Below are 27,751 nucleotides of genomic sequence, written 5' to 3'. Positions count from 1 at the left end.
AATTCTGTTACAGACAGTTTGTAGAACATGCTTTTGCAAATACATTGCAAAAAACTGTTTGAATCTATCTTTATAAACGGTTTAGATATATCGGTTTTAGTACAATCCTACATTGGGTATATTTTGTTTTAAATTTGGGCCCCCAAATAATTTTTTTTTTTTTTTTTTCAAAATATTTTTATTAGGTTGAGTTGCCACAGCTATGAGCTCTCTACATACAAAAAATTAATATTTTACACCAAATAGGAAAACGGTTTTAAAAAATACCATCCTCTCCCCTTAAATGACAGTCGAAAAGATAGAGAGAGGAGAGTAAAATATATATCAAGGGAGAAAACAAGGGGTGGGGCGTAAGGCCCAGAGAAAAATTACCACGACAGCACTACTTCACATTAGATTAGGCATCGGTGTTTTGCATAGAAATCCACAATCAACTACGAAAAATTCTAGACACGGCATCCTTGATAACACTGAGCGTTATGTCGTGAATAGGCAAAGGGGCATAGTACAATTAATTTAATCTGCGTTTCTCATCTGTATTGTGATACAAAAAAAATGTTCGAAAAGGAAGGTAGTCGCTTTATGTTATTTATGCATTTTCTACCACGTTTATTACGTCAGATAATAATCGTACAAAGGCCTACTTATATTGTGTTTTATCACATTCTGTGAAAGTTAGATAGGCCTGTTTCAATTGTTCTGCTTGTTGATGTGTCATCATAGTTCTCTGCTATGTGGAAATAGATACCGCGGGCGTTCCCCAACCAAGCGGTCCCTGGCTCAATTCCTGGTGTAGGCGGAAAATTACTTCCATTCCATTTACTCGTCTTGTAATCTCTGTTCTGGCTCTTCATTACCATGTGTAGGAATCTAACAAGGCAAATCTTCAGAATAACTCGGGTAATTGTTTACAAAGTCTATATTATTGATTTTGGCCGAAAAACGTAAAAACCCTTCAATACTCCTTCAAATTTAAAAACATTTTGATGAAATTAGCACTGAGGTACAGCTTCGGTGATGTTCGAAGTGCAAATCGATTAATTTTTATAACGGATTTTTGACAATCTGCAGTTTGCTAGTGCCAATTCCAACGGACCCACTTTTTAGAAGAAGCAAATATAAAGTTTTAAAATGATCGTATAGTATACAGATAGTAACAATAAGATTTTACATACGAGTGGGAAGGTTTAGAGCTACAATGATAGTACTGGAAGAAAAAGAAACATTTTATGATCATATTAACTAGCATAACTTAAAAACATAAAAAATTGAGTTGCAATGTTAGTATTTGGGACGGTCGATATATGCAATTATCACTACAATGACACAATAACACAGAATCAACTTAGGAAACGTAATTAACAGAGTCGCAGTTTCACTTCACTTCCACTAGATGACTCTGATTTCCAGCAGATAGGTGTAGCAGGAATGCCAATATCGGCAACCTAAATGAAACTGTGAGTAATGTTACGAGAGGTGTGCTAAACGTTAGGAATGTTACAATAGGTGTGTAGCACGTTAGGTTAGGTTAGGTTAGGTTAGGTTTTGTTAGGTGTGTAAGATAATATGAATGATTACCACAGTTGGCGACACTGCAATCATTCTCCCACTCCACCTCAAATAAGACGAAATATGGCCGCCTTCTTCCTTCAAGTACGACAACGTTCCTATATAAGTAAGGAACCTATTTAGGGTGGGACCACAGCTCTCCGAGTGATCACATCGAGTTTCTACTACTCCACACTACAAAACTGAGTTATTTTCAGTGTTTGTTTTTAATTCCCTATCCTGGAAATACCATATTCAAGATTCACCGGGATTTCTTCGTTTTTAATTCCCTATACTGGAAATACCATATTCAAGATTCACCTGGATTTCTTTGTTTTTAATTCCCTATACTGGAAATACCATATTCAAGATTCGCCGGGATTTCTGTTTTTGTGGAGATGCATTTGACCGTATATGTAAGGTATAACAAAAGCCTAAACTAAACAAACGTAACCTGTCAAAGATTTGTATATGCAAGGTGTATAAGCGGAGTACGAAAAGAAAATTAACTTTGCGCTAGTCTAGCCGAAATTCGAATTTTCACTCTAAATCCAATTCAACACTCACTCATTTAACCTAACTTAATCGGATTAATGTTATCAACATCTTAGGTTATTTAGCGTCTGAATGAGATGAAGGTGATGATGCGGGTGAAATGAGTCCGTGGTCCAGCACCGAAAGTTACACAGCATTTGCTAATATTGGGTCGAGGAAAAAAAACCTAAACAAGATAACTTGCCCCGACCGGGAATCGGACCCGGGCGACCTGGTTTCGCGGCCAGACGCGCTAACCGTTAGTCCACAGGTGTGGACGTAATCTGATTCTCTTACTCTCACCCGTAATGAGTTTCCTTCACTGTAAATCCGGTAAATTTTCACATTAGGCGGACTGCAAGAAAGGGCACGTTCTTAGATAACTGTCAGTATATGCAAGGCATACGAAAGTCTAAACTAACCTAATCTATCACTTATTCGTGTATGCAAGCTATATGAAAAACTTAAACTAACCTAACATATTACAGATTCCAGAACCTCTCTGTCGGCCAACACTTTCAAAACAACTTTCGTCCCTTATTTTTGGCCTGAAATTGGCGTGGGCACTTTTTTTTTTACGATACGTGTCACTTGACTAGAAACCAAGGATGTATATACATTAGTACCTTAACATGGTAACGCAATAGTGCAGAAATACTCATCCTATTCTAACCTGTAATAGAAGCAATAATTGAAGACTCATCTACCAAAATCTGATGCGGACAGGATACAATTCTCCAAACATGAGGAAGGAAAAATGACGCCTAATCCATATCCACCACTGAACGACTATTCATACCAACTTCACTTTCAATAAATGTATGACGCGAAGGATAACGTGTCAAATGAAATCACAAATAAACACACTTTCTCCACATTCAAATGAATACGTCGAAAAAATATTATCAAAACCTGAGTGTAAAACTACAACGATTCTTTACCTTATTTATCAACATCCTTTGGTATCGAAATAATTCATTTGTGCAGTTTTCACTCCCAAGTCCTCCATATTTACCGAAAACACACGCATCTGATAAAACAAAGTACCTCATTAGGAACTCATGTAAATGTACTCCACTCAACGTCATTGTAATGAATTTAATTTCACCAATAGAACGGTTACCGTTTGCCTCCATAGCTTGGAAACAAAACACATACCGATCCGCCTCACAGTGGAAAATAAATTCCATGTGATAGCGACACATGCCACGTCATTTGAACGTCATGATCCGCTTCTTGAAACGTCATTAAACGTCAAGGAGCGCGTCATATGTCACCATGGTGCAAGAATTGAATAAGTTCCCGACAATATTTAAAAAGAAGTACATACAATACCTTAACAACTTTCCTCATAACATACCCTAAAATATATATAAATATAAATGCGAAGAGGTAACCAATCGGAAAGACACTGATATTAATCATACAATCGATAAAGTAACTGGTTCCAGATCAGGTAGCGTTTAAAGGAAGAAAAGGTTTCGTTCACAACTAGCCGAAAAAAAATCATCACAACATAATAAATTATTGATGTAAACTAAGTGCAATACGATGTCACACCACCCTTAGCTTCCTTTTCCGCAGTATCAGACTTATCTAGAAGGCAATGCAACTTCTTCCTGCATTATATTAATTATAAGACATATTTGCGCACGTTTTGAAGTTAGTCTACATTTCCTACAGTTGTATAAGCTTACAAAATTTAGCTAACGCACTGCGCAAAGTTTGCTATTTCGTAATTGTAGAATAGAGAAATGACGTACAGTATACTTTTGCTATTCCGACCATTCCTTGCACAGAGGGGTGCCGGATTACTGAGTGTGCTTAAAAATGTCATTAAATTTAGTGTTACAAGTAGCGCCAACCTCCCTACTTCCACTTCTAAATCGAAAGTACAACGTTGTACACGTGGACGACACGTGTATACATATATGTATACAGTAGAATCTCGATAATCCGAACGCAGTACAGAAGGCATGTACAATACTGGATAGCGCAGGGAACGAGAGAATACTGGAAAAGAAGTCCATTGAAACTCTCTCCTATACCCGTACTGATATATCAAACGGATAAAAGGGGATGTCTGTTGTTGATTGGTCAACTGTCCGAGACAGGTCTGAACCTCATAAGTGATACCAACAGGGCACCACTTTTGAGACAAATAATAATAATAATAATAATAATAATAATAATAATAATAATAATAATAATAATAATCCGTGGCGCTATAGCCCAAGAAGAGCCAAGACCGACCAGCCGGCTGCTGGCCTCACGGCCACATGCCGAAGCAGAGGTGGACGATCATCCAACAAGAATGGAGGTATCGTGTGGTTAGCACGATGAGCCTCCCCAGCCGTTATAGCCGGTTTGCCTAACCGGATTTCGCTACCTATCGTAGCTCCCCAAGTGCATCACGATGCTGGGTGGGCACCAGTCCCATACACTGGCCGAAATTTCATGAGAAAATTTCTTCCCCCATGAGGACTCGAACCAGCGCCCATTCCGTAACACGAGCGCTAGCCAGGATGCCTTAGACCACGACGCCACGGCTACTAGGCCAGGAAATAATGGGGTTAAGATGGCCAGTTCCTTTCTTCCTCCATTGCATATATCGCCGATTAGCTACATATTACACTAATCAGACTTCACATGTACACAAACAATTGTTGAATAATTTTGAGGGAAAAAATGTTCCGGGGCCGGGTATCGAACCCGGGACCTTTGGTTAAACGTACCAACGCTCTACCAACTGAGCTACCCGGGAACTCTACCCGACACCGATCCAACTTTTCCCCTCTATATCCACAAACCTCAAAGTGGGCTGACAACCGTCAAGCAACCAACATTGAGTGCACACTAACTCTGTGTGACTTAAATTGTGGTTTTCTGTTAACGAACAGTGACGTGTATTATGCAAATCAAGCTTTCAGGTATAACTCCCTGTAAAGTTGATTTGAATAATTTTGAGGGAAAAATTGTTCCGGGTATCGAACCCGGGACCTTTGGTTGCTTGACGGTTGTCAGCCCACTTGGAGGTTTGTGGATATAGAGAGAAAAGTTGGATCGGTGTCGGGTAGAGTTCCCGGTAGAGCGTAGAGTTGGTAGAGCGTTGGTACTTTTAACCAAAGGTCCCGGGTTTGATACCCGGACCCGGAACAATTTTTCCCTCAAAATTATTCAAATCAACTTTACAGGGAGTTATACCGGAAAGCTTCATTTGCTAAACAATTGTTCTTCCTCTAATCCTCTGACACATATCGTTCAGAAGGGGATGTTGACTATTTCTACCACCTTTTATATTTGGAGTAGTGTACAGTGTGTTTTTTTAAGTTCAGGTAGAATAACTTTATATGAGTGTGATAATCCTAACAAACTGGTAATCGGAACTACCTGACTCCCAATTAGTTGGGATTATCGAGGTTCTACTGTACGTGTATAAGTAACACATGGCACTGGTGCACATTTCCCAGAAAACTATTACAGTAGAAGTGACAAGAAAGTGGTCGGATTAGCGACAGATTTGTCTTTAATTAGCACAGATGTTAAAATGTCAGCAATAGGCTCTGAGGCGAAGGAAATGATATCATGGAATTGTGTGTCATTTCCGATGCTGTTAATTTGCCTGCTAACCTGTGCGTGTATTTGAATTAATTTTATTTTCAACACCTCAAAGACATCATGCTGTGTTCTGTCCTGCAGTTCTAATGGACGTGATAAAGACGGAGCCAGAAGACATCGACCCATTGGCTGTCGCAGATATAGGAGAGGCGAATCCTTCACCAACTGTAAGTCTAATTATTATTGTTTACCCGCTGTCTGCAGATTTCAGGACTACAGAGAACACCTGCGAATTGTACAGACCGCCTGAGACCCTAGGTTGGATTCCTTAACTGTCACACTATTTTACTCTTATTCTTATTTTTATTTTCAGTACTGGTATACTGGAAAATGTAAGCATTGTTACTGTATTAACCCAGATATGCCTGAAATATTTTTTTGCAATTTTTGTGTATTTTTCAAATCTCATTTAATGCAGTATATAACTGAAGTATTTGTATGGTGTCGAAACATTCTATATGTAACTGGTTGAGCTAGAAACAGGTGTCCTTTTAAAAGGACAGTAGGCATATGAGCTTACATTTTGAGGAATAATTGTATACTATGCTTACATGAAAGGAAACAATGTAATTGTTGTAATTTACAATTATTATTATTATTATTAACAAATTATTACGTTGTTATTTTATTATAGTTTCCTTATTATGACTACTAATATTATTCTGAAGAATGATGGATTGTGGCTAAATTCGTTTTAACTGTGGAATGCTTTTGTCATTGAATAGTACCGTATTGCTATTGATACGTAAAAATAAGTAATAGGCGAAAAGAGTGTTGGAGTTTCGAGGAGGAGGTTATATTGGGAGAGAAGTGACGATACATATAATGAAGCAATTGCTGTGGCAATGTCGAAAGACAGGTTTCAGTTCATTCTCTAAAATCTACATTGTTATGACAATGACAATTTAGATCGAAAATAAGACCTCTTCCAAAAATATTAAATGAAAAACAATAGAAACTTATGTCCGTTCAATACCTCCCTCCAGAACGTCACCAGTCCTCCACTTGTACACAGATCTTGCTGTGTAAATCTGGCTTTCAGGTATATCTCCCTGTGAAGCAGACTTGAATAATTTCAAGGGAAAAATTGTTCCGGAGCCGGGTATCGATCCCGGGACTTTTGGCTTAGCGCACCAACGCTCTGCCGACTAGCTACCCAGCAACTACACCCGACACTGTCTCAGCTTTTCCCTTCATATCCACACACCTCAGTGGGCTGACAAGACGCCAGAAACCCAATTCTGAGTGCACACGAACTCTGTGTGGCATTTGTAGGCTGCCTTATAGTGATATGTCTGTATTTGAGATGAAATTTCGCCCGCAGCATAATTTTCAAACGTAGATAGCATTTCATGCAGGGAAAATCCACTAAAATTGAAAAAGCGAAATAATTTCAAAATGTATGGGGATATGCCTACTGTCCTTTTAAAAGGACACATAAGTTTTAGTCATTGTCATGTCGCAATGAATAGATATTTCGAACACATTGTGGTTTCACGTTATATTTATGTTTATTAGGAGTCATTTGATCTACAACAATTTGTAAAATAATTCCGAACTGTAAAAATATTTAACATTCTTATCTGATTTGCTTCTCAGATGCCACAGCTGAAATAAACGAACAATTCTCACGTCCACATCTCAAACTCAACGATGTAATAGTGACACCTGTGAAAAATCAAATGCGTTGACTGTAGAGATGGTAATTTGAAACATTGACAACTGTCCTTTTAATAGGAAAGTAGCATATCTGGTTTAATACTCCTTTTTCACGTTCTGTATACTTACGTTTGAATTCGTACAGTAAGCGAAGTGCAATTAATTGTAACATCAACTTTATGGTTTGAATCCAACGGTTTTTTGCTTAATCAAGAAAAGGCTATCAACATAACTTTTACCCTAAATCATGTAATAAAAAAGGACAACATACAAAACTATACCGAATTTCTAGGACTTTTTGTAGACTCCAGTTTTAACATGGGAAAAACACATCGAATATATATGCACAAAATTATCAAGAGTTATATATTTATTAAAGAAATTAGTGACTTGTGTTTCTCAAAATTATTTAAGATGTGCCTACTTTTCGTTCTTTCAGTCGATAATTAGGTACTTATGCCTTAATTTTCTGGAGAAATGGTAGCAAAATTGGGAGCGTCTTGATTTTGCAAAAGAAAGTAATTAGAATCCTATGTCAATCAAACTATCTTGAACATCGTCGACCTCTTTTCAAACAATCACAGATATTAACTGTCATAAATTTATATATATACGACCTAGTCCTTTACACTCGACAAAATACAGACAATTACTCATCACTTGTGGCATCAAGATGCTTTTTTAGTAATGTTTGAATCAATATTTAATTTGTTGCATCAAATCAGTTCATTTTCCAACAAACAATAGCCAATTAAAAATGTATTATATCTTTGTATTCCACAGGAAGACAATTCATTGACTCCACCAACAATGGATAGCATAGATACCAGCCACGCTATAAAATGGGAAGTGAAAACTGAGGAAATTTCAGCGCCACTTCCATTTTCTATGGTGAAGTGTGAATTGGATGTGAGTGACGTTTAATTTATTATTTTCTTGTTTACTCTTCGAATATTGAGCTCGCATTACACTTTGTCATAAACATCATCTCGTACAACTTCAGGCATTGTGTTGCAATGTGCCTCACTAAACTTATGGTACAGCTGATGCAATAATAAGTAATTTAGCTTACAAGGAGAGGACACGCTCTGTATATCACCGAATGAAATAAGATTGTGTGAGATGAAAGTACAAGACGTACTCTTCAAAGTCATACCTGGTGTGGGTGGCCAATGACCCCTCGTTTTGGAAATATTACGTGGGAGTTTACCTACGAAATATCACTAGGAACATTTCTCCCTTGGGATAATACAGATCCATCTCCCATAGTGCACCATGGGTTTTATGTTGAATGTGGTTTCTTGGACAATGGTGAGAATTAAAGTGTGTATTTATGAAAAACAAATTGCAATATTAATAAATAATTTGGGATCTATACATCTTCCCAGCAAGATAAAGATCTCTTCTACGTCCCACTGGAAACTAACAATTAGATTTTCCGTATTACGATTTTGGCGTGTGTCTGATGAATGTGACTATTTAATGGCACTTTTGTTTGTACAACTTTGCATCTATTAAAGCATATCTCGAAATTTTCAAAATTTAAGATGACGGCTATTTTGTGTCTAGTTCAGCACCCTGGAAATTACCTGATGCAGTGAAAGCAAGCAGGAATTAAGAATTGAAGAATATCAAATGCAACATGTATGTTAAAATGCAACGAATAGCGATACTAACGAAGATCCATTTTGAATCTTGCGTACACTACGGTACTTTTAACACTTTAATTGATTAACTAGCGGACTTACTCGTGTTAATTATGTAAGGCTGTGCGGCTTACACACAAAAAACACAAGCAAATAAATACGACCACACAGGTGTATACAAACTCACATGTAATAGTTGCGACAAGTTCTACATTGGACAGACAGGCAGATCATTCCAAACACGCTTCAAAGAACACATTAAAGCAATAACCAGAGGACACAATACATCTACATACGCCGATCACATAACCAATGCTAACCACACATACAATAACATAAATGCGGACTTGGAAATCCTACACATACAACTCAAGAACCAAAAACTCAACACACTAGAACAATACGAAATATACAAACACACTAAAACACACCTCGATCAAATTCTCAACACACAGATCAATTTCAGTACACACACACTATTTGACTCCACTTTTCAACAATGAAACGCACCCACACAACAGTCAGAGAAGTACGAGATGACGCCGAGATCTAGTAGGCTCTGAGGATGGTGTGATGTAGCACCGAAACAGCTGTAAGCCGCACAGACTTACATAATTAACACGAGTAAGTCCGCTAGTTAATCAATTATTAACGAAGAGCATTTCATTGCATAATTCATAGTTCTGGACCATTGTTAGATTATGGTCCTGCATTAATCAATATTTTGTGTTGTATTTATTACTCAGGAGGAAAAATGTGACATGATCACAATAAAAGAGGAGAATAAGCTGGAAGTATCCAGAGAAGAGGAGTCTGAATTCATTACTGACAGGTGATTATTCTGTGCATGTCTTCGACTCCGAAAAAAAAAAGATCGAAGTCCACAATGACAGACTTTGAAAATTTAATTTTCTTATTAACTTGATGTAGAGCACTCCAAGTAAAAAAAGTCAAAGTAGGCATTTCCTACGTCGCATATATTAATAGATGTATTCTTCCATTTTGCTGTCAATTAGAGTCTTGATTTCCACTAATAAATTTTTTTCTCTCTCTCTTAGCAGTTTCAGACCTGACGAGGATGAAACGTCAGAAGTGAAGTTCCCAACTGTTGAAGCTCTTGTGTCAGAGAATCCTGACAGGGAAAGTGATCCTCAGAGTTCGGACCCAAAACTTTCTAAAAAGAACAACTCGCACACAGAATCTTGCAGACGCAAGGACAAACCGTTCAAGTGTGAAGTATGCGGCAAGTTCTTGCAGACGCTCCACAACCTCAACACACACTTCCGCCTACACGTCGGCGACAAGAAACTGAGGTGCGATACCTGTGGAAAAACTTTCCCAAAATCGGGGAAATTGATAGCGCATATACGTACGCATACGGGCGAGAAGCCGTTCAAGTGCGAAGTTTGTGGGAAGTGTTTCTCGACACCCGGACATCTCACACTGCACACGCGTACTCACACTGGAGAAAAACCATACGAATGCGATGTGTGTGGTAAATGTTTCTCCCGTTCAGAACATCTGAAAGACCATGTGCGTATCCACACGGGTGAAAAACCATTTAAATGTGATGTGTGCGGGATAAGGTTCACGCATTTGCGTAGTCTCAGTAAACATGCACCGAAGCACATGTAATTGCGATGCCTGAGTTTCTGGAAAGCAGTTATTTAAATGTGAGCTTCGTACAATAGGATAACTATGCGAAATGTTTCTTTCGACCAGCACACAGGACTGGATTTAGGTATAGTGGCGCCTCTAGGCAGTGCCTCCCAAATCCCACAATTTATAAGCAGCTGTTATACAGGTCATGTTTAGTTTAAATTAGTTTTAAATGAACTGTAACAATTCAGAAAACAAAGTACTGGAATCAAAATACTTGCATCTTACTTGTGAATTACCACGCTAAACAGATTATAAGAAGAGTGAATGTGATATCACGTGACTATAGTATGAGAGTCTGCAAGCAAGTCACTATTCTCATCCTTGATCACGTTTACCCTTGCCTGATATCCATTCTTAAATTCCTTTATTTTATACATTTATATAAATCTCGAATGTTTTATTCTTACTATTTGTTTCTACCTCATTCAGTGTTTCCTTCAAGTAATCTCTCTTTTTATTCCTAAGTGTACGACTTGCTTCCCGTCTTTTATTGAAATAATTATCTCTGTTCTCCTCACCTAGATCCTGTAAGCATTTCAATTTTGTCTGTTTCCTTCTTTCTAATACCATGCAACTATTTCATCACACCACGACTTCTTTTTCTTAGTGTCATAATAATCTATGCTCTGCTCAGCTGCAATTTTGATACTATCTCTGATATTTTCCCACACGCTATTAACATCTAACACTTTCTCAACTTCGTGAGAACTTCCTAAAGTGGCAAACCTATTCGAAAAATTTCGAGCTGATAATGTTGCTTAGTTTCCTCGTTCCTTAATTTCAGAATACTGAATTTACTAATATTAACTTGTTGCTCTACTCGCTTAGCTACTGATAGTTTTTCTCTTAAGTTATTATTATTAATATTATTATTATTATATTATTATTATCATTATTATTATTATTATTATTATTATTATTATTAGATTATGTGGTTTCCTTAAATGTATTTTTAGACCCCATTATTATTATTATTATTATTATTATTATTATTATTATTATTATTATTATTATTATTATTATCATTATCATTATTACTGTTTGGGACGCCCCCTGAAATGAACGGAGACCGTAACAGGTCACTAGGCCTAATACCTGCAAGGACGATGTTTATTATTATTATTATTATTATTATTATTATTATTATTATTATTATTAATGTTTGGGGCGCTCCCTGAAATGAACAGAGACCGTAACAGGTCACTAGGCCTAATACCTGCAAGGACGATGTTTATCATTATTATTATTATTATTATTATTATTATTATTATTAATGTTTGGGGCGCTCCCTGAAATGAACAGAGACCGTAACAGGTCACTAGGCCTAATACCTGCAAGGACGATGTTTATCATTATTATTATTATTATTATTATTATTATTATTATTATTATTATTATTATTATTATTAATGTTTGGGACGCTCCCTGAAATGAACAGAGACCGTAACAGGTCACTAGGCCTAATACCTGCAAGGACGATGTTTATCATTATTATTATTATTATTATTATTATTATTATTATTATTATTATTATTATTAATGTTTGGGGCGCTCCCTGATATGAACAGAGACCGTAACAGGTCACTAGTCCTAATACCTGCAAGGACGATGTTTATCATTATTATTATTATTATTATTATTATTATTATTATTATTATTATTAATGTTTGGGACGCTCCCTGAAATGAACAGAGACCGTAACAGGTCACTAGGCCTAATACCTGCAAGGACGATGTTTATTATTATTATTATTATTATTATTATTATTATTAATGTTTGGGACGCTCCCTGAAATGAACAGAGACCGTAACAGGTCACTAGGCCTAATACCTGCAAGGACGATGTTTATTATTATTATTATTATTATTATTATTATTATTATTATTATTATTATTATTATTATTAATGTTTGGGACGCTCCCTGAAATGAACAGAGACCGTAACAGGTCACTAGGCCTAATACCTGCAAGGACGATGTTTATTATTATTATTATTATTATTATTATTATTATTATTATTATTATTATTATTAATGTTTGGGACGCTCCCTGAAATGAACAGAGACCGTAACAGGTCACTAGGCCTAATACCTGCAAGGACGATGTTTATTATTATTATTATTATTATTATTATTATTATTATTATTATTATTAATGTTTCAGACGCCCCCTGAAATGAACGGAGACCGTAACAGGTCACTAGTCCTAATACCTGCAAGGACGATGTTTATTATTATTATTATTATTATTATTATTATTATTGTTTCAGACGCCCCCTGAAATGAACGGAGACCGTAACAGGTCACTAGGCCTAATACCTGCAAGGACGATGTTGATTATTATTATTATTATTATTATTATTATTATTATTAGTATTATTATTATTATTATTATTATTATTGTTTCAGACGCCCCCTGAAATGAACGGAGACCGTAACAGGTCACTAGTCCTAATACCTGCAAGGACGATGTTTATTATTATTATTATTATTATTATTATTATTATTATTATTATTATTAGATTATGTGGTTTCCTTACATGTATTTTTAGACCCCATTATTATTATTATTATTATTATTATTATTATTATTATTATTATTAATGTTTCAGACGCCCCCTGAAATGAACGGAGACCGTAACAGGCCACTAGGCCTAATACCTGCAAGGACGATGTTGATTATTATTATTATTATTATTATTATTATTACTAATGTTTCAGACGCCCCCTGAAATGAACGGAGACCGTAACAGGCCACTAGGCCTAATACCTGCAAGGACGATGTTGATTATTATTATTATTATTATTACTATTATTATTATTATTATTATTATTATTAATGTTTCGGACGCCCCCTGAAATGAACGGAGACCGTAACAGGTCACTAGTCCTAATACCTGCAAGGACGATGTTTATTATTATTATTATTATTATTATTATTATTATTATTATTATATTATGTGGTTTCCTTACATGTATTTTTAGACCCCATTATTATTATTATTATTATTATTATTATTATTATTATTATTATTATTAATGTTTCAGACGCCCCCTGAAATGAACGGAGATCGTAACAGGTCACTAGTCCTAATACCTGCAAGGACGATGTTTATTATTATTATTATTATTATTATTATTATTATTATTATATTATGTGGTTTCCTTACATGTATTTTTAGACCCCATTATTATTATTATTATTATTATTATTATTAATGTTTCAGACGCCCCCTGAAATGAACGGAGACCGTAACAGGCCACTAGGCCTAATACCTGCAAGGACGATGTTGATTATTATTATTATTATTATTATTATTATTATTATTATTATTAATGTTTCGGACGCCCCCTGAAATGAACGGAGACCGTAACAGGTCACTAGTCCTAATACCTGCAAGGACGATGTTTATTATTATTATTATTATTATTATTATTATTATATTATGTGGTTTCCTTACATGTATTTTTAGACCCCATTATTATTATTATTATTATTATTATTATTATTATTATTATTATTATTTAATTTTTTATTACGATGATCGCTATCATGTTTTTACGAGAGCAATACAGGATTATTTGAGTCCTATAGAATCGTACCTCACAATATCCAAAAAATTATTTATACTTCAATAATTCATAAGCGTATATAGAACAAACGATTTTACTTTTAAAAAGTCATTAATATTTAGAAATATAATTGATGACATATTTAAAATAATTATTGCCAAATGGTATATTTGGGCGTACTGTAAAATAATTACGTCATTGCAATCCCGCAGATGCTGTAGAAATCCGTCTGCTGTGCTAAACGCCTCACAGACTTGCGTGAGCTACGTTCTAATGCCGCACCAATTTCATCCAGTTTTTCCTCCGTAAGAACACGGCGCTTTACTGGCCTGTCAGAAAATTTTCGTCAGAGTTTTCGCCTCGCTGAAGCACACGATTTTCTATTCTTTATGTAGGCTACGTGTTGTATTATGTAAATACGTTCCCTTAATGAATATCTGTTTACCATGACGAAACGATCTGTCCTCCATCTCAGCTAAACGAATACTGCCGTAGGCAAAATTACAGATAAACTGACGTAGTGTTGCTATGAATGGGAATGGTCTTCACTAGCTGCGTCAGCATACTTGTTGTCTTAGCGGCAGAAGCGCGGCTTCCACCGGACATGTGGCCAGTCAATCAATGCTGGCATGATGCACTATACAGTGTGTTTCCGGGCTAGTGTTACAAACTTTCAGGGATGATGGGGAAGGGCACATGTATCAATTTGAGATAAGGAACCATGGTCCGGAAATGTCTGAGTTGGAAGTTACAACCAAAAATATTTGTATGCAAATGAAATAATTTTATTCCTCTGTACACCTTATTTATGTGTATCTATCTGTACATCTTACACATACTGTATTCATCTGACGTTGTTTACGTTGTCTACTTACAGTATTCCATTCAGTGCGCTGTCTGAGGGGTGGGAACAGGAAACTACACTAAAGCAATGCAGATAGCGTAATGTGTAACGAACATGGTCGGTCCTGATATGCACGTCTGTAGACAGCAGTGTATGTGTACAAGTTGCAGTGTCCAGTCGATCAGTCCTGGTGAAATGGAGGAGTACACGAGAGCGGAATATGCAGACATGATTTTCGAATACGGATGAGCCAATGGGAACAGTAGACAAGCTCACAGATTGTATCCGGACAAGTACCTACGTAGGAGACATCCGATCCATACCATCTTTCACGACTATTCCAAAGGTTAAGAGAAGGAGGGCACATGGTGCCAAATTACAATTCCATTTCCACACAACTATTTCTGCTTATTACTTTCGACTCAGTCATTTCCGGACCAGGGTTCCTGATCTCAAATTGATACATGTGCCCTTCGCCATCATCCCTGAAAGTGTGTAACACTAGTCCGGAAACACCCTGTATATACAATAGCGTTGCTGTGCTCTGAATATAATGTAGTGAGAGTAAAAAAAAATGCTATTCATCTTTTAAATAGAAGTAAATTGCAAGAAAATAACCTTATCTCAAAAGCAGAGGTATATACTATTCAAGGATAAGATGTTTTGCTTCTACTTAAATACAGTCGAAGGCACACCTCTATGAACACGACGAAATGAACGAATAATAGCAAGTAAGGAAACTGTACAGGTGCTTAATTAAGGCCAAGATCTAGCAGAAAAGTCGATGTCCAAGACCTTCCTCATCGCAGGTAAGTGAAGCACGGAAATCTCGTTCAGAATCATATTAATGAATGTAAGAAAAAAGCAATCTTATTAAGAAGTTTGTTAATCAGAATTATATATTTGGGTATTCAAGTAGGGCTAAAGAGATACAGTAAAAAGTCTCGGTAACATTATTATATAGACGTAAAATGTATCAATGGCTTAGTCTGAACATGTTTAAAACTGCGATTATGGAAGCACGTTTTAGGTTTTTTGAGGAGGAATATTGAACAAAATTAAAAAAAAAAAAATCATCAGCTCCAAAAATGTATTAAAAAGCAAAGGCAGGTTTTCTGCTTGAAAAAGCTTTGAAAACCTTGAAAAAGTAGCTGGACTACTTTTGTTATTGCTCCTGAAAAAATAAAGAGAGAAAAAATGATTAATTTTCCTTTTACTCAAAAGAGTGTCAACTTCATTTTTCTCTAAAGCAGCGTTTTCCAAAGTGTGGGTCGCGAGCCTGGGTTGTCGTATAAAGAGCTGAAGGGGGGGGGGGGGGGTCGCGAGATGATTTAGAAAATAAAACAAAGAAAGTCTTATTAACACATTTATGTTGTATTCAGGAACATGAACAAAATTAACGTAAAAATAAAATACATTTTAAGTAGTTATAACTAAAGTAAAAAAATAATGCTATAACGGTTTTTTTAAAGAAAATAGCTTCTCAAATTTTAGCTCTGTATTCAATATGCACACAATTACATCATTTATAATATCAAGGAGATTTCTCGCTTTTGTTTGATGGAAATCTTGAACTGGAAACTTATTTTGAATATACACGAGTCTGCAAATGCTATCAACTGTAAGAGTTTGTTTTGCAAGCTCGAGGTATTCTTTTGATCTAAAACTAATCTACGCTGTGAAAAAATTATACTTTTAACCTTCCATCAGTAAGCACATATTTTAACAAGTATTTTCCTTATTTTTTATTTTTTAATATCGAGTTGAATACAACTGTTAGAAACTGATTCAGTATCTATCTGTCACTATAATGATTGTTTTGAGTTTCTTCCCGAAGATATTCAAAAAGCTGTTCTTTCAAATTGCGTAAAGTTAATTGTATATCCGAGAAAAACAAACTAAGAATTTTTCGTGTCCGATGTGTAGCTAAATTTTCCGTGAGCTATTAAACGCACTGGAATGAATAAATTTTCTTATTTTTTTTTTCAGTAATGTCTACCAGAAAACAAGTTTCCTTATAAATCCTTCGATTTTTATCCCTGGCTGTTATGTCAACATATTCTTGGCTTCGCAAACTACCTACTATTTCAAGTGTTTTAAAAATATATCAGAAAGGAAGGCCAGTCTAAGAAGCCAAAAAGAATTCAAACAGTATATTACGATACAAGATTGAAAAGTAGTTTTTACAAAATCGAGAAGTTTGAAAAACGAACACATCGAGTTTTTCATTTTCAGATATTTTGTAATGTACTTCACAAACATGTATTTTACAACATTTTTTGCACGTTCATATTTTTGAAATTGCAAATACAATATACACAGATGTCCAATGTAACATCTATTGAAGTTCCGTTGAAAACATTAAAATTCGCCTATCCAAATAACGAAAATGTCTCCTGAAACGTTATTGCACATGCTGGGAGATCAAGGCAGCAGTGACTTTATAATTTTATGACAAATAAAATGCTAAGTAGATCATTTTTATCTTTATGTAGGACATTTCCTAAGTACTGTCAAGTAGGGCTATTATGATACAAAAAAGCAATCTTTTGCTGTAACTTCTCTATCAAAGCATACAGAAATTTGAAAAAATTAATCACGTGCCTTAACAGACAGAAATGGTGAAGAAATTGTCATTCTTAAAGGTGTTGGTGTGTTACTCTTATGCTCTGAATAGAAATGAAGCACAAGCAGAGTTGGTGAAATGTAACTGAAACGAACGGCACAGAATCAGCCAGAGCTTCATCCAGGGCAGATTTTGAGGAACGAATTACATCAAGTGCTTTCAAGCGGTGGATAAGCAGTACAAAACAGAATCAGGGCAATAACACTGGAACACGAAACATACAAGGAAGAAAACCGCCGTCGGAGAATTGGGTACAATTTTAGCTTCTGAAAAGGATTGAAATATAAGCAATGACTTGTAATACATTCATTTTTAAGTGTAAAATCACGATAACTTTAATGTGCTCTTAACTTTACTAATTAGCCTATTTCATTTAATATTCTTGATTTTGGAAAACCAGTCCTATGAAAAATGGTCATTTGGAAATGAGAAATTCGGAAAAATGTTCATTCGGAAAGCTGGTTTCGGAAAAATGACCTGAAACCTTTCATGCCCCATTTAAGTGTGGCCGGTTTGTGCGCATTATGAAATATGTGTTGCTCGGCTGTACCAGTTAAGCTTATATCTATACTAGTGGCTTGTGCAGCAAACGCTGCAAACTAAATTCGTTAGACGTTCAAATAAAAATCTTTCAGATTTATTTTCAACGAAAAATACCAGACATTTTGAAAATTATTTGATTCCATAATAATGAAACATACTACCTCTGAATGTTATTTTTATGCCAAATACTTCTTCTTGAACCTCTCCACCTTTAGTTTTTGAATTTCAACGCGAAAACTTAAGTAAAAATGTCAGGACGATCAGTGGGTTTTTCATGTGGGAGTAAAGCAATAGCTATTTCAGGTCATTGTGGATTGTAGGTGAAAGTTAAAGAAAGTCAGGTTTGCTATGCTTTGGAACAATAGACATAGCATCTTGGTATAGCTGCTGCATGTAGAGCTCGAAATGTAGAGGGTAAAATCATCTTATCCTGCTAAGAGATCTTGCTGAAATGATCGGGATACTACAAAATTTTCTAGGCCTTTTAATTTATCAATAAGTAATACCGTCTTTCCTTAGGAAATGTAATTTTTGCACTCTCTCGAGCCAATACTGAATCTACACCACACCGTCATTAAATATATGAAGTCCACACATGTGGAATAACGGCTAGCGCGTCTGGCCGCAACACCAGGTGGCCCGGGTTCGATTCCCGGTTGGGGCAAGTTACCTAGTTGAGGTTTTTTCCGGGGTTTTCCCTCAACCCAATATGAGCAAATGCTGGGTAACTTTCGGTGCTGGACCCTGGATTCATTTCACCGGCATTATCACCATCTCATTCAGATGCTAAATAACCTAAGCTGTTGATAAAGCGTCGTAAAATAACCCACGAAAAAAAAAATATATATATATATATATGAAAAAGACCCAACCCACTTAATTAATAACTATAAAATATTTGATTTTTAATAATGATATTATTATTATCTTACACAAGTTTTGTAGTTTATATATTAACATCATGGATTAACTATAATAATAATAATAATAATAATAATAATAATAATAATAATGAATTTTTAATGATAATGTCATCAAACCACCTCTAGCTTTGTAGATTTTAATATCCAATACAAGCTGTACTCAGAAAATTACACACCGCAGAATCAGACCTGTAAATAATTTTTAGTAAGTCCTGAAGCTTTTCATAACGAATTGAATTTGAACTCTAAATATGTCAGCAATCCTGCAGGTCATGGCCTTCGTGTAATAGCTTATTGTTTATTGTAGTGTGTGTTTTATTTTATTTTGAAATACAATTAGTTCTCAAAACTGACGATAGATGGATTTTGTAAAATAGGAAAATTATGTAGGAAAACTGACATTTCACTGAAAACTATTATTTTTCTGAAAAACTTTGGGTTCCAACCTTCAAAATGAGGGTTCATTTATTAAAATCCGTTCAGCCGTTGTCCCGTAATTTCCATTACCAGTTCAAATTATATATATAGATAAATCAAATTTTCTTATCTAAGATTGATTCCGTAACTGACAGAGGGAGAACAATAATCATCAAATCTAAAGTGCATACTAATAATCCACGAACATTATTACTGCAAGAAAACATTAGAACTGAAATTCGAAATCTTATAGCTGATATTTTTTGACGTGTGAATAGAAATTTGTTCCGGAGGTTGCAATAATTCTTCTTCACACATGATGGAGGGCATTTCCAAGATATTATGAATGAAAACCTTTGAATAAGTTAAAAGCCATTATTGTTCCGGAGTGAGGGTGAATGTAGAATATTGATAGAATTACGATAATGGTGAGAGGAAATGGAAAACAACTGTCATCTACCGCTTTGTCCACCACAAACTCCTTCATAATCCAAACGGTGACCGAACCTAGGTCGAGCAATACGTGTGACTAAAGCTGTCACAATAAGTAAGACACTTGCAAATGGAAATGTTTACAAGAATGCCGATGCTTTGTTTATGAAGCGCTGACAATAACAATAATCAAAGCATTTTGGTGACATCATCACGTTTGTTCAGTATATAAACTACAATCACACATTATGTAAACAGTACAGATAAAGCATACTTTTGTATGGTATTAGATAAAAATTTATTTTGCCACATTATCAGAAAATTTGTAACAACTCAACGTTTTTGTTCACAGCTCACATTTTGCAGTTAGTTCATTCATAGTGTTCTGTCCAAGGCCAAGTCTTTCACTGCAAATCCAGCATTATCCAATCTTTCCTATTTTTCGCCTTTCCCTCAGTCTCCGCATACAATCCACATATCTTAATGTCGTCTATCATCTGATATCTTCTTCTGTCGCAAACTCTTCTCCCGTTCACCATCTCCTTCCACCAATGCATCTTCATTAGGCAGTTTCTTCTTATCCAGTGAACCAACCAATTTTTTTTTTCCTCTTCCTGATCAGTTTCAGCATCATTCTTTCTTCACCCACTCTTTCCAGCACAACATCATTTCTTATTCTGTCTGTCCAATTCACATGCTCCATTTTCTCCATATCCGCATTTCAAATGTTTCTATTAATTTGTCTTCACTTCGTCGTAATGTCGATGTTTCAGCCCTATACAATGCCACACTCCACACAAAGGACTTCATTAGTCTTTTTCTTAGTTCTTTTTGTAGAGGTCCGCAGAAGATGTTCCTTTGTCTATTAAAATCTTTCTTTGTCATTGCTATTTCCCTTTTCCTGTCAGCAGATCATGTTACCACAAATAGTACACCGCAAGTATATTATGCTGCTCACACCTGTCATTTAGCTCCGGTAACGTTCTTTAGTATTAGCTCTGAATATAATATATTAGTGTTAATTTCTTAATCATCTCTTTCAGAAGTGCAGAAGGGATGGATGTCATCAAGACGGAACCTGAGGTCGATCCTTTGGACTTAGAAACAAGTGACAACACAGATATGGATAACAATAAGCCTTCAACAGAGGTAAATAGAACTCCTTACATCGCAATTCAATGTGACATGTTTAACAATGTATCACATTTCTTTATTTTTTTTTAGTAGGTTATTTTTTGACGCTGTATCAGCATCTCAGGTTAGGCCCGTAACACACTTGCAGAGTTTTCGCTAGCGAGAAATGTGTTGCGAGAAAGAGGCGAAGAGCCTTCCTCCACACACTTGGCGAGTTCTCGCTATCACAGATCACACCTCGCTATGATCATCTATGCACTGCCTTCATGCAGAAAGCATTTATCTGATTATAGTAATCACTCGTTGGGGGAAATATTATAGGTTATGTATTTACGTATATTGTCGTACTTAAATATATAACCTGTAAGTATATTGTCGTACTTTACAAATTACGTACGAACGCTATGTTGAATCTGAGTATTCAGATGACGAGGAAATGGAGTTACATGAACATATTTTGTTAATGAAAAGAAAAAGTAGGCCTAAAATTAAAGCCATAAATATCTGAATATCACATTGTATCTTACGAAAATAAGGGCGAGTTTTGGACACTGGTTTCGATTTGAATGATGATACGTTTAGGCGTTATTTCAGGTTGAATGGACCACAGTTTTTTGCCATTCATGATATGATAGAGGATTCTTTGCTATATTCTGATTAAAATTATGTAAACTGTTAAGACATATAGATACATTATTTCAAATGTTTAATCAATACTATTAAATCTCATCAAAATAAAATATAGCCCTATTTATTTTCAGATAATCAGAAATTTGTTTCCAGATTTCTTCTTTAAGTTTCGTGTTTTTATAGTTTTTATCCCGTGTATCATATAAATAGGCCTACGGGTGACATCGTACAAGTTCGATAAGTTTCTGACTGCAATTATCAGCCATATTTCCTCATTTTCAAATAAAAACAATACAATTAATCGCCACCTGTGATATCTTTTTCTACATTCAATCGTCATAAAGAGTATAAATGTCAAACATCTTTGATAAATGTGTCAAGAAAATTCGCTGAGCTACAGATTCCAGCGAGAAACTCGCGCGAGGTTTTTGCCTCGATCGAAAATCTCTTCCAGTGTGTGGAAGTCCATTTGAATCCATGTTATCAATATTTTTATTTTCTCGCAACACATTTCTCGGTGGCGAAAACTCTTCAAATGTGTTACAGGCCTTACTTAGTGTTTGAATGAGTTGAAGGTGATAATACCCGTGAAATGAGTCCGGCACCGATAGTTCCCCAGCATTTGCTTATATTCGGTTGAGGAAAAACCCCGGGAAAACCTCAACCAGCTAACTTGCCTCGACCGGGATTCGAACCCGAGCCACCTGGTTTCACGACCAGACACGCTAATCGTTACTCCACAGGAGTGGACTCGCATTTCTTAAAAAATTATGCTCCATCCTGTTTAATGAATACTGAGAAGTTAAAAGTTATGTTGACTACGCCTACGTAAAGATTTGTTTTGATCAATAATTTTTTCCGTGTTAGGTTAAGATTTTACCAGTGTATTACGTATGCATGTCTCTGTGTTCTTCAGGAAGGCAATTCACTGGATGTCCACGTAGCTGAAATCAAGACGGAATGCACCGAGGACAGCTATGATCACACACCAGAGATTAAAGATGAGGAGGAAACTACACTGCCAACTACTTTTGTTATGGTAAAGTGTGAAGCTGAGGTGAGTGGATCCCACTGACTGTTCTTGTTATTACATTATCAATATCGTGTTCTTTCGTCACAAAACATCGGATATAAGTTGTAACTATATTTTCTCTATATCCACAAGTCACCAGATTTTATGCCCCTGCACCTGGAATTAGGGATGGCCAAAAAAATAACCAGTTATTTTGATAACCAGTTAATTAACGATTATTTTTATTTGCTACTTTAACCTCATAACTAGTTATTTGCCTCAATCAGTGGCGGCTCCTGCATATTTCTTAATAGGAGGAAAGATGTTAACAGCGCAAAATGACACCTTCTTGAGAGAAACATGCTACAAATTAGCCTACATGCATACATGTAAGACCAGGTAGTGTTGGGGTTGGCCTTCCTCCATTTTGTATAGCAATAATCTGTTCTTGTAAACTGAGTTTCCTAAATTGTGCAAAATATATTATGTTTTCATTTCCATTCACTGTTGAATAATTGCACAAATTAACAATTAGAAGGAAATTCACAACCTCGCAGCATTTTTCACGCATATTACAGCATCTCACGTGTTGGAAGAGACCAGCTACTAACTCGTAACCGGAACCGTTTTACGGAAATGAGGAAGAGAAATAATCTGTTATGAAAGCGAGAACACTGCACCCACCCACGTGGTCTGTGTTGTCACATGTACATTTTACAAGTTCAGTATCACATGCTTTTGAAGAATGTCAGTTCTTGTAAAGCCATACTACCATTATTGTTCAAAGCTGCCGGTGGCCGATTAATTTATGTTAAAATAATGTAGTTTGCACTACTTACATTTTCAAAGATATTTGTGCAAAACTGACAACTTGGCTGTTGTCCTGTCTAATAGACAATGAATGGAACTGAATTTCAAAGGCCAAAAGGATCTGTGACGCTAACTGAGAACTACTTCCTCTTTGTTTTATATAAATCCAACTTCAACTTTCAGATATCCTCGAAAGTTTCAAACCATAAAGTGCAATGAATAATATATTTTGATCTATAATTAAAAAAAAAATGATATGGTGTCTTTTATAGCTTTGCGTTAAAACTGTTTTTATTGTGTCTCCTCCTAGATGTGTTTTAGTCTGGTTGAATTCAGCATCGTTAGATGGCAGCGGTAGCGAGCTTGCTGCAGACCAGTCGGTTTCTATTTCCCGCCCATGCGCTGATTCAGAGGAAGATCTCCTCCCTCTACATTCATTTACTCGCTTTAAAACTCTGCTTCTTCCTCTGGCCGCTAGTGCGCTGTTGTCTATGTATGTTAACTGAAGTAAAGGAGGAATGGATTGACTTTCCTCAACACAAACAATCTCGCATCCTTCTCACAGTTTTCTAGCAGCACATGAATGCGTGTCGTTAAAATCTCAATCAACCGAGGTTTTCTTATAGCTCTGACCTTAAAATTATCGGATCTTCCTTAAATTTCAAAGCATGTCTTTCATTTGGTATTTACTTTCAAAAGAAGAAAAATGTGAGGAGGACGTTCCTCCCTTCCCTCCCCCGAGGAACCACCGCTGGCCTCAATAACCGAATGACCCGTTATTTTAAAACTATGTCTTGAATCAAATGTATTTTAAGTCTATTTCAAATTTAATGTCAGTCGAACATTGTTTCTTCCTCTTATTTTCTACTCTATTTAATCAATTCTGTATACAAATTGCCTCGAAGGCCATTCCTAAACAGGGTATGGGTTACTGCTTTACTTACTTCATATGCCCATACATGGCATAATGAAATTAGATTTAATGTCAGTAATCTATGTCTATCTGAATCACTGACTTTCTGCTAGTTGTTATTTGATTTATATTGCAAATATCCTCTCATTCTTGTTTTACTGACTAATTTGTTGACTTTAAAATTTTAAATTATAATAACCAGAAAGTAACTGGTTAATCCCCTATCCAGCAATTGCGTAATATCCAAATCTTTTGTTAGTAAGAATTCAACTACCATTTACATTCACTTCATAACCGACTTTAGTAAGTCCATCTGAAAAACCCAAAACTAGATAATTAATTATGACCTCTCTAATGATATATAATAATGGATGAATGCAAAGATATTAATAAACACTAATGACTAATAACATTATTTTAAACTGTGCAACATAAGCTAGTAAAATTCACTAGCAATCTTAGTATTTTTTATTAGTGATCTGTATATACATAAATATACTTTGACTTCTCCAGATGGATTGACACATAACCAGATAGATCACATCTTGATAGATAAAAGAAGACATACTAGTATAGTAGACACTCCAACCTTCAGGGGGGCAGACTGTAATTCTAACCATTATTTGGTAATTGGAGAAAGAGGGTTTGGAATTGAACGGGTTACACCAGCTGCTTGTCTATGGAGATGACGTAAATATGTTAGGAGAAAATCCACAAACGATTAGGGAAAACACGGAAATTTTACTTGAAGCAATTCAAGGGATAGGTTTGGAAGTAAATCCCGAAAATACAAAGTATACGATTATGTCTCGTGACCAGAATATTGTACGAAATGGAAATATAAAAATTGGACATTTATCTTTTGAAGAGGTGGAGAAGTTCAAATATCTTGGAGCAACAGTAACAAATATAAATGATACTCGGGAGGAAATTAAACTCAGAATAAATATGGGAAATGCGTGTTATTATTCGGTTGAGAAGCTTTTATCATCCAGTCTGCTGTCAAAAAATCTAAACGTTAGAATTTATAAAACAGTTATATTACCGGTTGTTCTGTATGGTTGTGAAACTTGGACTCTCACTTTGAGAGAGAAACATAGGTTAAGGTTGTTACAAGAGAATGGAGAAAGTTACACAACACAGAACTGCACGCATTGTATTCTTCACCTGACATAATTAGGAACATTAAATCCAGACGTTTGAGATGGGCAGGGCATATAGCACATATGGGCGAATCCAAAAATGCATATAGAGTGTTAGTCGGGAGGCCAGAGGGAAAAAGACCTTTGGGGAGGCCGAGGCGTAGAAGGGAAGATAATATTGAAATTGATTTGAGGGAGGTGGGATATGATGGTAGAGAATGGATTAATCTTGCTCAGGATAGGGACCAATGGCGGGCTTATATGAGGGCGGCAATGAACCTCCGGGTTGCTTAAAAGCTAGTAAGTAAGTGAGTTAGTATGTATTAGAGATCTGTAAGTTTTGTTCTTAATATAATGCAATAGAAGTATTCTACAAATTACAAGTCACAAGTAAATTTTACTTATATCATTATGCAACAGGGCAGGTCAGATATTGCCTTTGTATCTAGTTCTAGTAATGATGCGCCATTTATTTCATCTACTGTCCTTTTTCCAGGAAGAGTCATGTGATGTGGACACGGTGGAACAAGAAAAGCTTAAGCCATTCAAGTGTGACGTCTGTGGCAACGGTTTCTGGGACTGGGGAGAGCTTAGAATGCACACGCGAGTGCACACCGGCGAAAAACCATTCAGTTGTGTTTACTGTGGAAAAGACTTTTCACGATTGGGATCCCTGAACACGCATGCGCGCGTTCACACGGGCGAGAAGCCGTTCGAGTGCAGTGATTGTGGAAAGCGTTTTTCCCATTCTTCAAACTTAAAAATGCACGAACGCAAACACACGGGCGAAAAACCTTTTAAATGCGACGTTTGTGGAAAGTGCTTTCCAGAGTCGGGACATTTGAAAAGGCATACACGCGTTCACACAGGCGAGAGACCTTTTAAATGTGAAATATGTGGAAAATGTTTCACGCAGTCGGGATCCTTAACTACACATTTACGCGTTCACACTGGCGAGAAGCCATTCAGATGCGATGTTTGTGATAAGTGCTTCTCTGTATCGGGACATCTCAGACGGCATGCGATTCTGCACACCGAGAAGAAGTCGGCCATTTGCACTACTTCTAGCGTGTAATTGTGAACAATTATTACAAATGTGCATGTTTATCCCGACAGTTAAATTATACAGAGAACTAATAAATACAGACCTACCTTTCCTTTTTACACACAACAATACAGTGTATTTGATATAGCAAACATCTATAGATAGAAGGTGATTTAATTTTGTGTAATTTGAGAAACAATTTCGTGAATTAAAAAATTACATATTCAGAACTTCTTAATACTTCAAATAACTTTCATGCTCGACCATGCCGAAATGTAGTTATTATACACCTGGTAGCAGTCCTTTAATAGACCTCATTTAAGTACACCTATTCATTAAAGTTCAGGTGTTCCACCAATCACAAAACACCATTGTAGCAATATGAAAGCGCAAGTATCGATTATTCTCGGTTATGCAATCGAAAGACAACTAGCGAAACGTCACGGAGGCTGGAAATCCAATACTGTCGCAGAAGGTTATGTTCTGTTACTATAAGAATTAGCGTTAATTGTAAATAACATCATCATCATCGGCGCTACAGCCCTTGGTGGGCCTGGGCCTCCCTTAGTAATTATCGCCATCCGTCTCTATCTTGTGTAGCAGCCTTCCAATTCTTGCACCCCAACTTTCTGGCATCCTCTTCCACTCCATCAATCCATCGCAAGTGCGGTCGACCTCGTCTTCTCTGACCTCCCGGATTTGTTACTACAATTTTTTTGCAAGGTTCACTTGGGTCCATGCGTATTACATGTCCTGCCCACCTCAATCTGCTAGTTTTAACTGTATTGATTATATTTGGCTCTCCTAGAAGTCTATATAATTCATAGTTGCATCTCCTCCTCCAGAGACCTTCCTCAAATGTTGGGCCATAGATCCTTCGCAGAACCTTTCTTTCGAAAATCTCCAGTCTTTTTTCATTATTTTTGGAGTTTGACCACGTTTCTGCCGCATATGTCAAAACTGGTCTCACTAATGTTTTGTAAAGAATAACTTTTACTTTCCTGGATAGAGCATGCGAACTAAAGTGATATTTCAAGCCGAA

At 36.1% G+C, this 27,751-nt stretch overlaps 1 protein-coding gene across 1 annotated transcript; it reads left to right on the top strand.

The window, feature by feature from the left end:
• The first annotated feature begins 481 nt into the window (after positions 1-481).
• LOC138691438 (zinc finger protein 665-like) lies at positions 482-26,855 on the top strand. Its single transcript, XM_069813365.1, has 9 exons — positions 482-571; positions 5,782-5,867; positions 8,143-8,268; positions 9,752-9,837; positions 10,064-10,636; positions 17,897-17,959; positions 21,067-21,172; positions 22,704-22,844; positions 26,161-26,855. Exons 1-9 carry the CDS (start codon positions 556-558, stop codon positions 26,737-26,739), a joined length of 1,776 nt encoding a protein of 591 aa, XP_069669466.1. The 5' UTR covers positions 482-555; the 3' UTR covers positions 26,740-26,855.
• Positions 26,856-27,751: the final 896 nt, after the last annotated feature.

This window comes from Periplaneta americana, chromosome 16 (assembly GCF_040183065.1).
Source record: "Periplaneta americana isolate PAMFEO1 chromosome 16, P.americana_PAMFEO1_priV1, whole genome shotgun sequence".
NCBI lineage: Eukaryota > Metazoa > Arthropoda > Insecta > Blattodea > Blattidae > Periplaneta > Periplaneta americana.
Note: the sequence above shows the minus strand (reverse complement) of the source record. Positions and strands in the feature narration are given on the sequence as shown.